Here is a 15,673-nt window from a genome sequence, read left to right as displayed (position 1 = left end):
AAAAACTACAATGCTGGTATGATTGATATACAGGTAATCGCTTATAGGACATGCTGTATACGCGCGACAAGGTTCTTATATATTTGTCACGCGTCACATCGCTTGTGTCCCTTGCCAAGCTAGTCAAATTCCTATAAGATACGCCAAGGCAGTAGCGTGCACAGGGTGCTCGACTAAGGTAGACAGGCAAATAATGTAATATGGAAAAAATCTTCTTCAATACAGATTAAACATTTCAGTGCATTTGTGCTTACTCTGTTTTCCGTAAATATATTTTTTTGGTCATGTAAATATATTATGCGTAAAATCATTGCCTATTCTTATTCTTTATTATAGCGTGTGTTTAAGACAAATTGACCAATTTAATCACCGTTTGCAAGTCGCTTAGTGACTACATAATATATTATAGACACGATCCCGTAATAAGAACAAAAATGACCAAAATTATTAGTTTAGCAAAACTAAAATATGCCTTACCAGGGTTTTATTATATTTTTTCCATCTTAATTTTAAGGTGAGTACCCTAAAAAACAATTAGTATTCAAATAAATAAAGTGAAAACTGTGACTTTTTTGATTAATATTGCTGTGACTTGCGGTACGATAAAACAGATAAATAGGCAAATGTATAAAGTTTTTTTATTTGATTACCATTAAAACGCGAAGATAAATGACCTAAATTACATTTATCGTCATAGCACTAATTATCACTGTATTTCTTTTGCCTTGGCGTATCTCTAATGAAATCGATGTTTTATAGCTGTTTAGATTGTCTTCGAGTTACGTTGCTGATCGAGACGTATTAACGACTTAGGGTGGCCATACACATGCGACTTCAAGCAGTCATGACCAATGGCTTCACGCCATAGAATAGACATACAAGGCTAACGTAAATGGGCACTAAGCCGATTGGGTATTACAGTATTCATAATAATACATACCTTGTATGTATTATGATGAATATTTGTAGGCTTTAAGTTGCGACTGCATAGCGAATTACAATCTTTAATTAAATAGAAAACACGAAACGGCAACCGGGCTAAACATGAAATACACGGACTTCTCGAGCTGTCTTCTGAGAAGAATAGTAGAGAGCATTCAACTTCTTCAAAATTCATACATCAACTGTAGTAATCGACCCAGCGATGGGCAGTTGCTAACTGTTGGCAGCATCTGCTAGATAAATTAATAAATGATAGCTGCTCGAACAGTCCGTGTAAGTTGTTCAATAAATAAACGCTCGCACTACCAGTATATCATGTATGGCCACCCTAGGTACTTAAAATTTCTCAGTATGCCGTTTACAATGCTAAGAATTGTTGCGTATTCGACTATTAAAGCTAGTTATATTTTATTTAGAACTAGCAGGTGCCAGTGACTTCACACGGAAAACAAAACACTATATAAATATGCTACCTATTGTCCTATATATAATATACGCAAAATAGACTAAACACGTCCTCAAAGCAATATTTCAAAAAAGAACGATTGTGAAAATGGCACGTGTTCACAATGTATAACCAGCGATCTCTTTAATAGCAATAAACAAATTGTAAAACATGGAAATTGCACGTCCAGCGCTCTTTTATTTTAAAATGCAACAGAAACGTGCTTGTGCACGTAATACCCAGCGTCACTTGGATTATAGTTAACAAGAGAAATATGAAGTAGTATGGATTATATTTTTTTGTTATTTTTATCATAGTTTAGTACAGTTCGGAAAACTTCCTGATATCTTATCGTTCAAAATCCCTCAGTGCAAGACTTATGGCTCTGAAACGTGCAGTCGCTTTTGAGAGCTCGGAGTATCTCTACGTGATCAAATCAGAAATGAGATGATAAGATCCAAAGCCGGTTGGCGCAGTGGGCAGCGAACCTGCTCTCTGAATCCAAGTTTGCGGGTTCGATTTCCTAAACTGATGTTAATTCATCTATATCAAATATTGCTTCACAACTGTATTTCCGTTACTGACTTAAAGTTTAATATTTTAAACTATTTAATTAATGGTTAGTCAAAATCAGAGTGGTACCTGATTAAATAAGTTCACTATCGTTGATTGTCAAGTTACCTTATTTTATATGGATCCGTTTTTTAAGCCCATCTAACTCGGGGGCATCAACATAGACCACATTTGGGATCATCGGGCTATACAATCATTTTCCACTTATCTTCTCGTTCCATTGTCACACTCAACAATGACAATATTATCGCAGGAGGTACCTACATGACATAAACCGACACTGTTTACACCGCGCCATCGCCTAAATGCTCGTTGTACCGTAAAAGCCGATATAAACTTGATGCAAACTCGGAAACAAAGCCCTTTCTGAACCGTGCTGTTGTTTGTTGCAAAATGCAACAACGGTCATCCGGCCGCTTTGTCCTCTAATACAAAGGTAGTGTTTACACATTAACCGATACCTAGTTAAAATTAAATAATCAACATTGTTAACCCATTTAACGGTCCACTACAGGGCATGGTTCTCCTGTATCAGAATGTTAGGGTCTTCGGGGGACCGATTTCGATCCCAGTAGTTTGTTTTAGTAGCAAGTAGTGTAATTGTTTGTTTAGTAGCAAGTTTTGCTAGCTCGCTACCGAGCAATCGTTCTTGCATATAAAATTCTATACTGTCGAAGTAAAATAGGTTAATGTCTAAAAGCCTGTATGTACTTACTTCTTATTTTAATTTTACAAACGTTTTGCCAAAAGCCTTAGTTAAGAAATTGTAAACAAATTTAAACTTTAAAGAGAAAATACAATATGAATAAGATCCATTTCACTCTGACGATAAAGTATTTCGATAATCGAATAGGATTTCAGCGAGCGAGGAAACCGTGTATTGAGGTACAGGTATTTTTAGTACCTTCTCTTTTCGCAAATAAATCTTGCTTTAACGGCGATAGAAAACATTGAGAACATTAATGCCTAAGAGTCCTCATGAGTTGTTCTTAGGGGCGTGCGTAATAATAATATTCTGCACTTGATCATCGTGGTGGACTACGGCCTTAACCCATTCTGACACCTGTACCCAGAATCACTACAACAGTGCAGACAAATTATTAGATTAGCGTGCACTTAAACAAATTTATAAGATTTCCCTGGACATTATGATTTAATGGCAACAGCTATTAAACTTCAATTCACAGTTGGCTGACAGGTCAAACGTTCGTCATTCAAGTCCAATCGTGATGGTCATTAATATGACACGCGCCCCATTTCCCATGCAGTCTTGCGCGGGAGATCGGATAGTTTCAACGTATCCGATTGAAAATACCTCTCTTCTACAAGACTAGCACATTTGATTTTCCATTATGTATGCAAACAGTAGCTTTGTAAGTTCTTAGAGCGTCAACTAATGATCATCAAACATTGGTTGTTAGTTTTTATTTAACGTTAGCTCACAGAAAAGTACTATGTATTAAAAAGTAAACGATAAAAAAGTTTGGCTATGAATTATTATTGCTCTAACTAGGTTGTCTTAAATTTTACATAACAATTTGAGATGGTAACAAATGGTTACCTGCCTATGTTTGTTGGGAGGTTTCTTTACTCTAATAATATAATATTTTCATGTTCATGAGCTAAATATAGATCCCCCATGTTTACTCATGAGAACATGGAGTTTTGTATAAATAATCAATCTGTGTGACTTTAAATAGTTATTTATGCAATTTTTATATAATAAGGGATATTAAAACCTGTTTGATTGCTTATCAACAGCATGCATACAAGACTTTTTGTTTATTTTTTTCTTAATTGGCAAAGATTGACACAGGGATTTCCATTTATTTGCAATCGCTCCTTTGCAATCGTCCTAGTAAATTTCAAAGAATTGATTTTTCCAATTATTCTATGCCATACACTAACACAAGGTTTTTGACAAAGATTTTAAATGGCTATGTGCACATTTACCATCACGAGTATTCGTGGCAGCCTTGCAATCCACATACTCAACGGGCACGGACGTGATAAGGGTCACAGCAAAATGATTTAAATGTAAATTTATACATTTTTAAATAAGTCATTAAAACTTCCGTTGAATATGATAGTTTTAGTGCGCGCGCTAATTTGGACCAGTTAATTATTGTCAAAAAACCTAGGAAGATTGCATAGGTGCGGATTATCGGAATCGAACTAAAATAAGTTTCACGCAATGCGCAATCATTCTAGAGCTAGGTACAGATGTTAATACTTACTAATATTATAAATGCGAAAGTGAGTTTGTTTGTCCTGACTTCAGGCCCTAACTTAGCCATAAACTTGTTTTTCACATAGCTATAAGGACAGCGAGCTATCCTTTTCTTTTCAGGAATATCAAGGGCATGAGATTTGTAAAAACCGTAATAAACGCGGGCAACCGCTAGCTTATAAAACCTTAGTAATTTCCGTCAAATGGCGACATAATAGGAAATTTTTGACTGTATGTCCAATACCTATAACTTTTCATATAGCTACTACTACTACTACTACTACTACTACTATTATAAAACTGTACATATACCTAATTACATATTTTTTCAAATGTAACGAAGCCCGTTTCTCGGCCTATTGTTATAATAATGTACAATAACTTAATAAGTATTCAAGCGTTTCTAGGTTTTACAATTTCAACATACGTTTCGTGAAAGCACAATAGGCAACGCAATATACAACAGGCCTATTACAGAACCCTGAAAAGCAAGTCTTATAAACTGCTAAATGAAACGGTCAAATAGCTGCTGTTATGTAATTATTTTATAGTGAAAAAGAAAATAGGCTACTTTGTTAGTCTAATTTATTTGTGTCACCATCGTTCGTGCCCGCCATTACGAAATCGTACGTGAGCTAATATTGAGCGTTATTGATTTAAATCAGAGCAGATAGCTGGTTACCAAAATATTTGCGTCATTGAATCAATCGCCCATTGCTCGTGGCGTAAGGCAGCTTCACGCTTGACACGAGCTCTGCAAAGATGTACATATTTTTACTAGTGTCCTAAGGCCGTTAAATTTACTTGTAACCGTGTAACTATAGATTTTTTTTCCGTTGCTAATATAATAGTTGTCATAGAATGATAATGATTTAATCTATTAAATAAGTGAAGTTTCGTGTACAGTGGACCGCTTTTTACCATTATCAAATGGTGAGCAGGTCCGACTATAGATAACGATGTACAGAGTTTGTTATTCGGTTTACAATTAAGTACCTAAATTATTTAGGGCTTGGCGTTTCTAAGGCCTAAATCTCCAACTATTGCATCAAGAGACTGGTAAATACATTATTTTATAAGAAAAACTCAAATAGTATAGTTATTAAACCAGTCAGTCTTCACCCATTAATCCAACCCAAGGACTTGAGCCATCCGTTGTCGTTAATTAATAGACTAGCGAGGCAGACACACCTACCTTCATTTTCTTCCAACAACGTCTTTTTTCTTATTATTCGACACTAATTAACAAGTCCTTATACAGTGTTTCATCAAAAGACGTTTGCGAGGAAATAGCATTTTAATTACAGCCGTGACAATAATTTGTTATCATGAAAATACTCCTATTGTTCCTTAATAATGAGTTACTAATGAAAAACGCAAAGCATGCATTGCGCGATGTATGCTTCGGACATATTTTTCATCGGTAAGAGACACGATGGAAAATTTAAAGAGATAAATAAGTTGGTGATTCACTAAAACATTTGGATTGGCGCTTTCTGAGTCCAAAGCCGTGGATTCGATTCCCACAACTGGAAAATGAAAAACATTGTGTGATGAATATAAATGTTTTTCAGTATCTATATAAAAATTTATGTATTTTATATGCTGTCGTAATATATTAATTATTTGTTTATTAATGGTACTCATTTCACACCCAATTTTTTTTATTGAAAAGGTACGTAGTCCTTTATACTAACTCTTTCTGCAGAATCTCACTCAAAAGCGGAGTAATCAGTGTGCCTATTTCATTAACAACCCATTAGCGGCCAACTCCACTTCATGGGTATCTTCCCAGAATGAGAAGTTTCTAAGCCACAGTCCACCACGCTGGCCGAGTGCGAACTAGTGGTCATTATGGAGAACTCTCAACATGCAGGTTTCCTCACCGTTCGAGCAAGAAAAGAAAAGTCGAAGGTTCGCTCGTTCGTGCGGTCCATACTCGGCCCCCGAAACCAAAGCCGAATTATTTCCACCGAATTAAAAGCGACATAATTTTTTGCAAATCCGTCGAATATTAAGCACTGTTTTTAGAATCTCCTTAATTTTTCCGTATCAAAACAAATAGGTATCTGTGGGCTACCGAGTCGTTACCAAAAACTTTTATCTCTTAATTTCAAAGGAAATGATTTTCACGTGGGTAATCATTGTCAGTACAAAAGTGAAATAAGGTCAATATCAACCAGCTCTTGTAATAAAAGAAAAACCTTGGTCAACTGATGGCAAAGCTTTATAAAACTTAATAAATGTCACTCCACAAAAGGAGAGTACCTAACGGCTAAGGAAAAGTAGTAGGTTTATCTATATTTATTTTAAGTACCGAGTAAATAGTAATTATTAATGAGAAAGTAAGAATGTTATATAAATATTCTAAATATTGCAACTTTAATATACTGACATATAATTATGTTATTTATTTTATAACTCAACTAATTACACCCCTTTTAAGGTCTCCTTAATTAACTTCATTTTTCCACAAAGGGTTGTCTAGAGGAGATCGCTTTAAGCGATAAAATCGCCTTTGTGCATTATTTTTACTTTGTAGCTACTCGTAAACCATTTTCTTTAATTTGTGCAATAAAGAATTTATCTATCTATTCAACTATATAGACTATAAGATATCTATCTTGTTAGGTTCATATTATAGTTTTTCCAAAGAACATTAAGCTTCATTTGCTATAATCCGTAAAACCAAGCATTCAATCTTTTTGCAGATGGTCATAGGATCTTTTTGGTCCAGAATAACCAACAAACAAGGCGCAAGGTTGCCTGCCTTTCGGTCTATTAGGTATATTTCGGAGAGTGTGGTCAAGAACTTTTTGATCTAGTTCCCCCCTCACCTTTTTACCATCAAAACGAGAGGCACCGTAAGGATCTACATCCCTACTTGGTTGATAAACCGCGGACGCGTACGAAGCGCTTTGCATCTTCGTTTCTGATACGCACCGCAAGAATCTGGAATGCCCTTCCAGCTTCCATTTTCGCCAGTACTTCGTATATGTCGTCGGTATATGAGTACCTTTAAATCAAGAGTGAATAGGCATCTTCTAGGCAAGTACGCTCCACCTTAGGCTGCATCATCAGTCATCACCTATCAACAAGTGTCATAGCAATCAAGCGCTCGTCTATAAAAATAAAATAAAACATTTCATGAAAATGCGGAAGTATGTCTGGCAGTGGAAGTTTTACCGCAAAATTAAAGAAACAGTTCTGTAATAATTTTTCGGTAAAACATCGAAGTAAAACGATCTAAGTATCTGGAATTAGGGAAAGATATTTTCGTAACTAAGACTTCAAAAATGATTGAACTCCACAATCAATTCACACAATTCAGTCAAAAAGAATAATTTTGATTTTATTCTTTTTTTTCTTCGAATAATCATATATATAATAGCATTACTCTGTAGTGAGATGTGGCGCCCCGATAATAGAATACAGAAACTAGAATATAGAAATACCTATTTTGTAAATGCGAAAGCGTGTTTCTTTGTTTGTTTGTTCGTTCTTTCTTAAAGCCCCAAGTTTACTTGATTATTGTTGAAAGTACGATGTACATACTGTAAAAAACCGTAAAGAACGCGGGCAACAACTAGTGAAGAAATAAGTAAAATTAAAAACAAACTTTTAACAAAATCACTGTCTATCGTTTATTCTCGTTGTACTCCTACGAATAAATAATAAGCATTGGAGCTCCACCTATCAAGCTTGTCGGATTAGAACTAGACGTTTAATTAAATTGAAGTTACAGCATATCAGTTAGGGATTCCCCCTTGAATATTGTATGAGAAGCCTATTTTGTACTGCAACACGAATCCGCGGCTAAACAGACAACGGTTATGAATTTCTTCTTTGTTTCGTTCATTTATATTTGTGTTGGTAACGATGACAGCTAAAGACAACGCAAAATAAAAGTACTTACAAGTTTTTCGTTATCTGGGTTTCCAGCCAACTGCGTCCGCGTACCTACAACTTGTTTTGTCCCATATAAACTTCAACGTACGCGTTGCAAATTGCATCGCCCTCCCATCTATAAAGCAAAGGTCGTAGCGTGATGTTGAAAGCTTGTAACTTTCCTAAAGAGTGCTTTGAAAAAATGCCTGGGCTATCAAAACAAAAAAAAATTCAAACTCTAGTGTTACTGGACATTCGTGCTTGCTTTCATCCCATATTTAACCCGCTTAAGAGAGAAATTTAAAAAACTTTACTACAGCTTTATTGTAATTGACACAGATACACACACAAATATTAAACATACAATACAGTTTAAATTTTACGGTTGAAGTCTAACTGGTACCAACTAGGATTTATTAGGCAGGTAAAAGGTATAGATGTTTCTGAATACCTTGTTTCTGAAACGCTGAAGATTGATCTGATTTTTGAATGAATCAATGTCAAATACCAATTCCAGATTAAATTAAGTAATGTTATTATCAATAATTCTAAATTTGTAGCAGACTTATAAATAATTTAATATCAAGATTGTTTGTCAAACGTTTCTCAACGGTGCAATAAAGACTTAGATCATTAGTTTTTCTGGAGCCCGATGTAAACTTATCAAAATTCAAATTCAAAAATATTTTTATTCATGTAGACCTATCACAGGCACCTTAAGTTTTACTGGTATTCGATCAGCCTTTCAGAATCTGAGTATAAATGTAACGGTTGATTTTTTTGAATATTATTTTTAAGGTTTAATTATATTTGCAGTATTGGAAAATGTTTTTTCGAGATAAAAAAACTGCAACTTGCCAATCTTTTTATACAGCGAATTAATAACAATTTACATTTATACTAACTGCTGTTTATTTGTTGCTTAAATTTTTATAAGAAACAAATAAGAAACGGTACATTGCGTTCTATAGTGTTTTATAACAACATATAAGCATGAGAATGATTAATTTCACTGTAATTAGTTGTAGTATGTGTTTGCATTGTCGCTTCTCATTACCTACTGTTGTGTGTCCCTCCCATTCACCCATCTGCCCGCATTCTAGACATGCCACAGACTAGCGAACTGAGAGTCTCCCCATCCCTGCCACCAGCTGTTATATCCAAGAGCGACCAGGGCGAAGACTTAGTTTGCAACTCGCCTGGCTGCGTCCACACAGGTAATTGTTTGATGTTCTCGGCCTGCGCATCACCAACTTTGAAACTGTACAATAACGACGCAATGGTACTCGTACATGGAATGCTGCTTGCTGTATAATACACTCTAGTGGTATTACCCGCTGAGGTTATTATCAACAGTAAAAGGGCCAGGTTCTAATTCTCTGAACATCTAATAATCTAATATTAAAGAAGTCTTTGTGACTCAACCATTCGTTGTGTGCAATTTTCAATGACACAGAATCAGGAGCCTACAAATAAATTAAATTATAGATATAATATACTATCAATTTCAATCAAATTCTTTGTCCGAGTACAGTTAAATTCTTGCGCGTATTCCTACCTATACTTCAATTTGGTGTGGCCAAAAGGTACTTAATTGTTATTTACTTTCATTATGCACAGTACCCGTTGCTTTGGCGCCGACACAGTCGTGAATTAACATTTTATTGAATACTAATTAAATAATACATTGTTGACGTAAAACAAACGCTGGTGTTAATAATTAAGTTACGTGTCGATTTCACCGCATGCGATCCATTCACAATAAAAAAAAAATAATAATATGATGACTGCATACATCGTGACTGTATTGGCCCATACCCACGGCTCTGCAAAATAAGGCGAAGGACAAACAGAGGCATTCAATCCTCGTCAGCGATGGCATACAAATTCGCGGTTTACTTCTACCAATCATAAGACTTTCGCTGCATCTTGTCATAGGTGGTTCTTTTGTATGCCGCCGCGGACGCCCGTAGAACTCGCTAGTTTGACTTTTCCTTTGCCAAACAGTAATGGGTAAAGCAAGATTAGAGCTGTATAATAGCTGTTACGCATTTTGTTTGTAGTATGCGTTATGTCCATTATACAGCTGTAATGGAGTTTTATCTTTTGTAACTTCTTATGCTAATTAGGTAGGTACTTTGTCAGTGGTTTTGTGTATTAATTCGTGCATGGAATTTGTAGCTTGTATGGATGAATGCATTTTGAATTCTGTGTGCTAGCTACTAAGACATTGTGAATGACCTATATTATTTAAGACGCGACTTTCGGTCCTTAAATAAATCCCAGCTCAAATTTCTATGTGTAGCACCACATCTTCCACGTGTTAAAGGTAGACTGAGTAAGAAATTGAATATTCAACATTCAGTTTCACCTACGAGTGAATGTATATGTAAGTAAATTACTGCAAAGTGGAAAACTTCGTACAACCCTTAATCAAATTTTGATTGTAAACCATTCAAAGAGTCAGTAAAATTAATCAGATTGAGTACAAAATTTCTATCATAATGTATTGTACAATGACATTAAATAGGTCCTAATATAATATGTGATTCCCCAAAAAATATAAAATATTAACGAAATGTTGCATAAAATGGTAACTTAGGTAAGAGGGCCAGCCGTATCCTTCGTGGTATTTTTTTCAAACACTGTAATACTTTTAAATGAAAAACTACTTATTAAAAAAAAAAAGATAATGTCAACATATTAAGTTATTCTATAAACGAAAATTGTTGAGAATTTATTCTTAGGTATAAAGCAGGGATTTGGTATTTTTTTATTCAAGTAGGTATATCACTCTATAATTACAACTTTCTCACATCCCAGGGAAGTGGAGAGAGATGTCAATTATAGGGGTAAGCATTTACTTTATCAACTTTTTTAGTAATTACGATATTTTGTTTCACTTATTTGTAAAAAACCAATAGAAATGAATTAATACATAAAAATATGAATGATTACTGCAGGTAGTTGGCATGCACTGCTAATAGTTGATAAACAGTGATGAACACTAAAAAGGTATTTTGTGGGGTATTCAATATTGATATGTCGAAATAAATAATAAATAAATTTTACTCTAGAAACAATTAGAACAAAAGTTTACGTGTCTCTTTGCGTAAGTCCCAAAATTAAGGTCAAAATCGACTAGGCGCTGCCTAAACAATGACACATAAATAATGTAACAATAATACCTACTCTACAACATCACCGTATACACATTTCCATGACCTAAGATACCAACTCAAGTTCACGGATTTATGCAGAACCTGGGATTGTTAAAGCGAATTAATTTGATGGAAACCCGTAACAAAGTAACTCGAATTGTGTTCGGGGTTCATAAATGCTTTATCATTGGGATCTGTAACTGCTTAAGACGATAAGTAAGAATAATGTTCGGTTACTTAAGTTACCACCATACGATGTAAACTTATTAATTTACTGATTCAAGAAGTTACAACACTCTCGGATTAGTTAACCGGTCAGTTAACATATCCATCAGTTTAGTAAAGGATAGTTAAGTTTTGTGCGTTTTGTGCGTAATTGGCAATTATTCTAAAGAAAAAAAAAATAGAAAGAATTAACTAGGGCTTCAATTAAAAAAAAATTGTAGCATGAATTTGACATAGCTTATTGTAATGAATTTTGACGCACCTTAATACTTTCTCTAAAAACACCTACAAATCAGGAATAGTTACGATCAACAAACGAAATGGTATCACAATGAAAATCCCATTGCAAAAGAGAAGAGGCCACGTCGCGTTTCGTGTCAGTCACAGTTGTATTCCAGATTCAATTCCCAGGGAAACAATGAGCTATTATCATCCACTCTAACAATGGTAATGCACCACGTTTATCACACGTCCTCACCTCAGCATACGTGACGACTAGATTTTACTAATTACCATATTGCTGTGCTATGTGACATCCTTCCTATATTAAATATGAACTGGACTCTGATTTCGCCAAGCTTCCCCAAAACATAAAGACTAAAAAATTTAATAAAGTAATCCTTTTGTTCGGAACTGCAAAACTTTGGTACCTATGTAAGATACAATTCTGATTTCTTCAAATAATGCTTGTGATGTGACCACTTTTCATTATTTCATTAAAATAAAAGTATCAAATTGGTTACGTTTATAGGATTTATTGTTTTTTTTTAACTTCCGCGAGAAAGCTAAAAAACTAATTAGTTTTTTTTATGATAAAAGCTTAAAAGCATATTAAATTCAAGAACCGTCCCCTTTTAAATAAACTGGTGACTTTAAACATCACACACTTTTTTATATAAGCTTTAAACATCTTTTTCCTACAATCGTTATACTGAATTGAATCCCTACACCCTGACTTTAATTATTTACTTCCTAAATCCTAAGACTTCGTGGTGAGTCAGTCCAGTAAGTCAAGCAGTGAGTGGTGTTACAGTTTTAATGTAAATTAATTGAAAATAAATTAACAGTGATAGACGTAAGTAAAACAAAATAATTTAGCGTTTAATACTTTTAAAACATACTGGTCTTTATATACTGCTACACCTGTTCTCGATTATCGGTTATATATGCTTCGGGGAAAGGCTATATTATATGTTTAATTTTGCTAAAACTTCGTGGCGATTTGGTCAATATTATTGTTGGTACAGGAAATAACTCATCAGCGGACAGCAGCGAACCGTGAGGGGTTCGCTAAGAATTAACGAAATAATATAATAAACTTTTAGTGATAAATAAAAGTTATGTACTATATGATTATAGAGTATATCTCACTAACATAGTTAAGTCACAATAGCAGCATTTGTATTCTAAAATTTAAATGGATCGCCAGTAGAAAAAGTGGGTCACATTTGTATCGCAGTATTAATTCTTACTCAAATAAATCGTTTTATACTGAAGGGTATTTATAAAGCAGCAAAAATCTTTTTAATTCATTCTAATCAGACATTTAAGGAAAAAGTTCAAAATTGAGAATTAAATAACGAATAAACAACTTAAAAATATCTGTACACCTAAATTAAATATTTTTTACGGAAATTGAATTTTACATATTTGAGTCAATGAAGAGTACGATGTTTTCTCCTAATATAACGGTCACTATCTGTGAGTGATAAAAGCTGAAAGGGTAGTACATTAAATTCTTCTTCAAACCTACAAAGTGGGTCCTATCTATTTACTGACCCTAGTTATCATAGCTTACCCTGAACAATATACAATTTAGTGCCGCTTCTATTGCCAGACATCACTCAAACTGTTCTTACGGGTTTATTTAAAAACAAAAACTAACGCAGACGAAGTCGCGGGCTACAGCTACTCATAAACAGCTTCCTAAACTTTATTATTTCAAACTACATAGGTAGGATTACTATGAGCTATAGTACTATGAGCTATAGTAGAAAAGAACCTGTAGGTCGTAGAAATCAAACTAAATTATTGAATAAATGATATAAAATCATACTTTAATATTTGCATTAACCTTGGAGCTCAAAAATATTACATTTACACTTGATAAGGTTGTATATCCACTACGCAGTTAAACACTAGACTATACGGTAAACAAAATTGTATGAAAGCAACATAGAAATTCAACTTGCATAAAGTGTCTACTATTAGTACTACTTGATGAAGTAACTAGGTAAATCAAAGTACTATCTGGTGACGACTGGAACAAAAGTAATATTAATCTTATATTAATTTTCATTTTAATTTTATTAAAAACAACTGCTATCTATATAAAATATTCTTTCTAAACAAAATTATTTTTCACAGCATCGAAGTTGTTACACAACATGGACGACAAAATAGATCCTTGCGACGATTTCTACGGTTTCGCTTGCGGTTCCTTCCTGAAAAACACCAGGATCCCCGATGACAAGACGTCCGTGAACACCTTTTCAATTATCACTGACCAATTGCAAGAGCAAATCCGCACTTTACTGGACGAGCCTGTCAAAGAAAATGAACCTCGCCCGTTCGTGCTCGCAAAAACACTGTACCAGGCCTGCATGAACAGAAGTAAGTGTATAAATATTTATTATTTTTTATTTCGCAGATTACAAAACAAAACAAATGTGAGCGTGCCTAAAAACCATTGCCTCTAGCGCTGGCTTATGTATTTTTATTTAAAAATCCAAACATTCTATCATCTAAAAGTCATGCTTCAAATTTCGAATTGAATGAAATCATTTGTTATTTGGTTTGTCTTTCAGTTACACGGAAACGGAGGTCGTAGTAAATTTTTCTGTACAATCAAATTCCGAGTTCCTAGCCTCACCAAAGGTGCCCTTAGGTTGATATTCCTCCGATATGCTCTCGTCCAACTCCTTGTGACTGGCTCATAAGATGGTTATTTTAGCCCCGTCCCGGATTCGCAAATGAAGCAAGTGATATTTTTATTGCTTCAAATGCACATGCCTTAGAAAAGTTAGAAGCTAGTTGCGTGTTGGGATTCGAACTCTGCCCCTCGAAAGTAACGTCGAAATCTCCCACTAGGTTATCACCGCAGAGGCAATTAAGGAACTTATAATTAAAGAATTTCCTCAGGTCTGGTTTCGTGAGAAACTACCACCGTAGCTAGTTACAGCCCTACCGACAATGACTTTCACCAAGTTATTTAGCGTCACGGCACGGTGCCTCATAGAAACTGAATAACTAGCTTTACAATTTAGCCCGCTACTATTTATATTACTATATAAAACAAACATATTGACTACAGTTAACCTAAAACAACAACAACAACACGTAGTTAGGGAGCAACTGAATTGCCAGAACTGGCTAAATTTCTAACAGGGCCGTCTGCCTGGTTGGAAATTTACAATTGTTTGTTACAAACTCAACTCGGTTTCCTCAATTCAGTTCGCGTATGATATCACAAGTTATAACTAGCAAAATTTAGTTCACGCCAAGTTGGATAGAGTTCTCACCGATTCAAATGATGTGTTGTATGCCGAACATGTTATAGTTTAGTTGCAAATTCAATACGCAAATCAACTTATCTCTTGTTATTCACCATCATGTTCGCTTTGCACTTCGGCTAACTGCGTTAACAAGCTTCGTAATTAAGCTGTGCGTATGCTAATCAGTGATTCCAAATGCTTGAATAAATGGAAGGTCGAATCGTAATGATTATGATCTGAGGTATTTATGTGATATTGGTGTTTATTTGGTATTCTATCACTTTAAAACTATCATCATCATCATCATATAAGCCCGCGGGCTGCTGAACATAGGCCTTTCTCTTCTGTTCGTGGTCTCCATTTTAGAACTTTTCTGATCCAACAGCCATCGCACCAGAATACAGTCGTACTCTGACTGGACAGCATTAGGGAAACTTAGTCAAGTCTTCTGATCGTAGACGATCAGAAGACTTGACCTTAATTATAACGCTGAAACGTGGACGCTAAGGTTGATCAACGAGCTATGTAGAGGGCAGGGAGTATGTTGGGAGTTTCCCTGAAGGATAGAACGAGGAAGGAAGAGATCCGCAGGAGAATCAAAGTCACTGACATAGCCCAAACTATTAGCAAGTTGAAATGGCAATGGGAAGGCCATGCTTGTCGTTGAAACTATATGTGGCTAAACTTGTACGCCACTGTTTTTTTGATTTACAAC

The 15,673-nt window shown here is 34.9% G+C and overlaps 1 protein-coding gene across 3 annotated transcripts in view; it reads left to right on the top strand.

Annotated features, from left to right (window-relative positions):
• LOC120636069 (neprilysin-2) overlaps positions 1-15,673 on the top strand; it is an 84,580-nt gene that overhangs the window by 49,246 nt on the left and 19,661 nt on the right. For 2 of the 3 annotated variants that reach the window (XM_039907351.1, XM_039907352.1), the window contains exons 4-5: positions 9,182-9,295; positions 13,832-14,077. In XM_039907351.1, the coding sequence (XP_039763285.1) occupies positions 9,182-9,295; positions 13,832-14,077 (360 nt within the window). The remainder of the gene's footprint in view (positions 1-9,181; positions 9,296-13,831; positions 14,078-15,673) is intronic. The other variant, XM_039907353.1, reaches the window with a different exon arrangement.

The sequence above is a fragment of the Pararge aegeria genome, chromosome Z (assembly GCF_905163445.1).
Source record: "Pararge aegeria chromosome Z, ilParAegt1.1, whole genome shotgun sequence".
Classification (NCBI taxonomy): domain Eukaryota; kingdom Metazoa; phylum Arthropoda; class Insecta; order Lepidoptera; family Nymphalidae; genus Pararge; species Pararge aegeria.
This window is presented reverse-complemented; position numbering and strand designations above follow the sequence as displayed.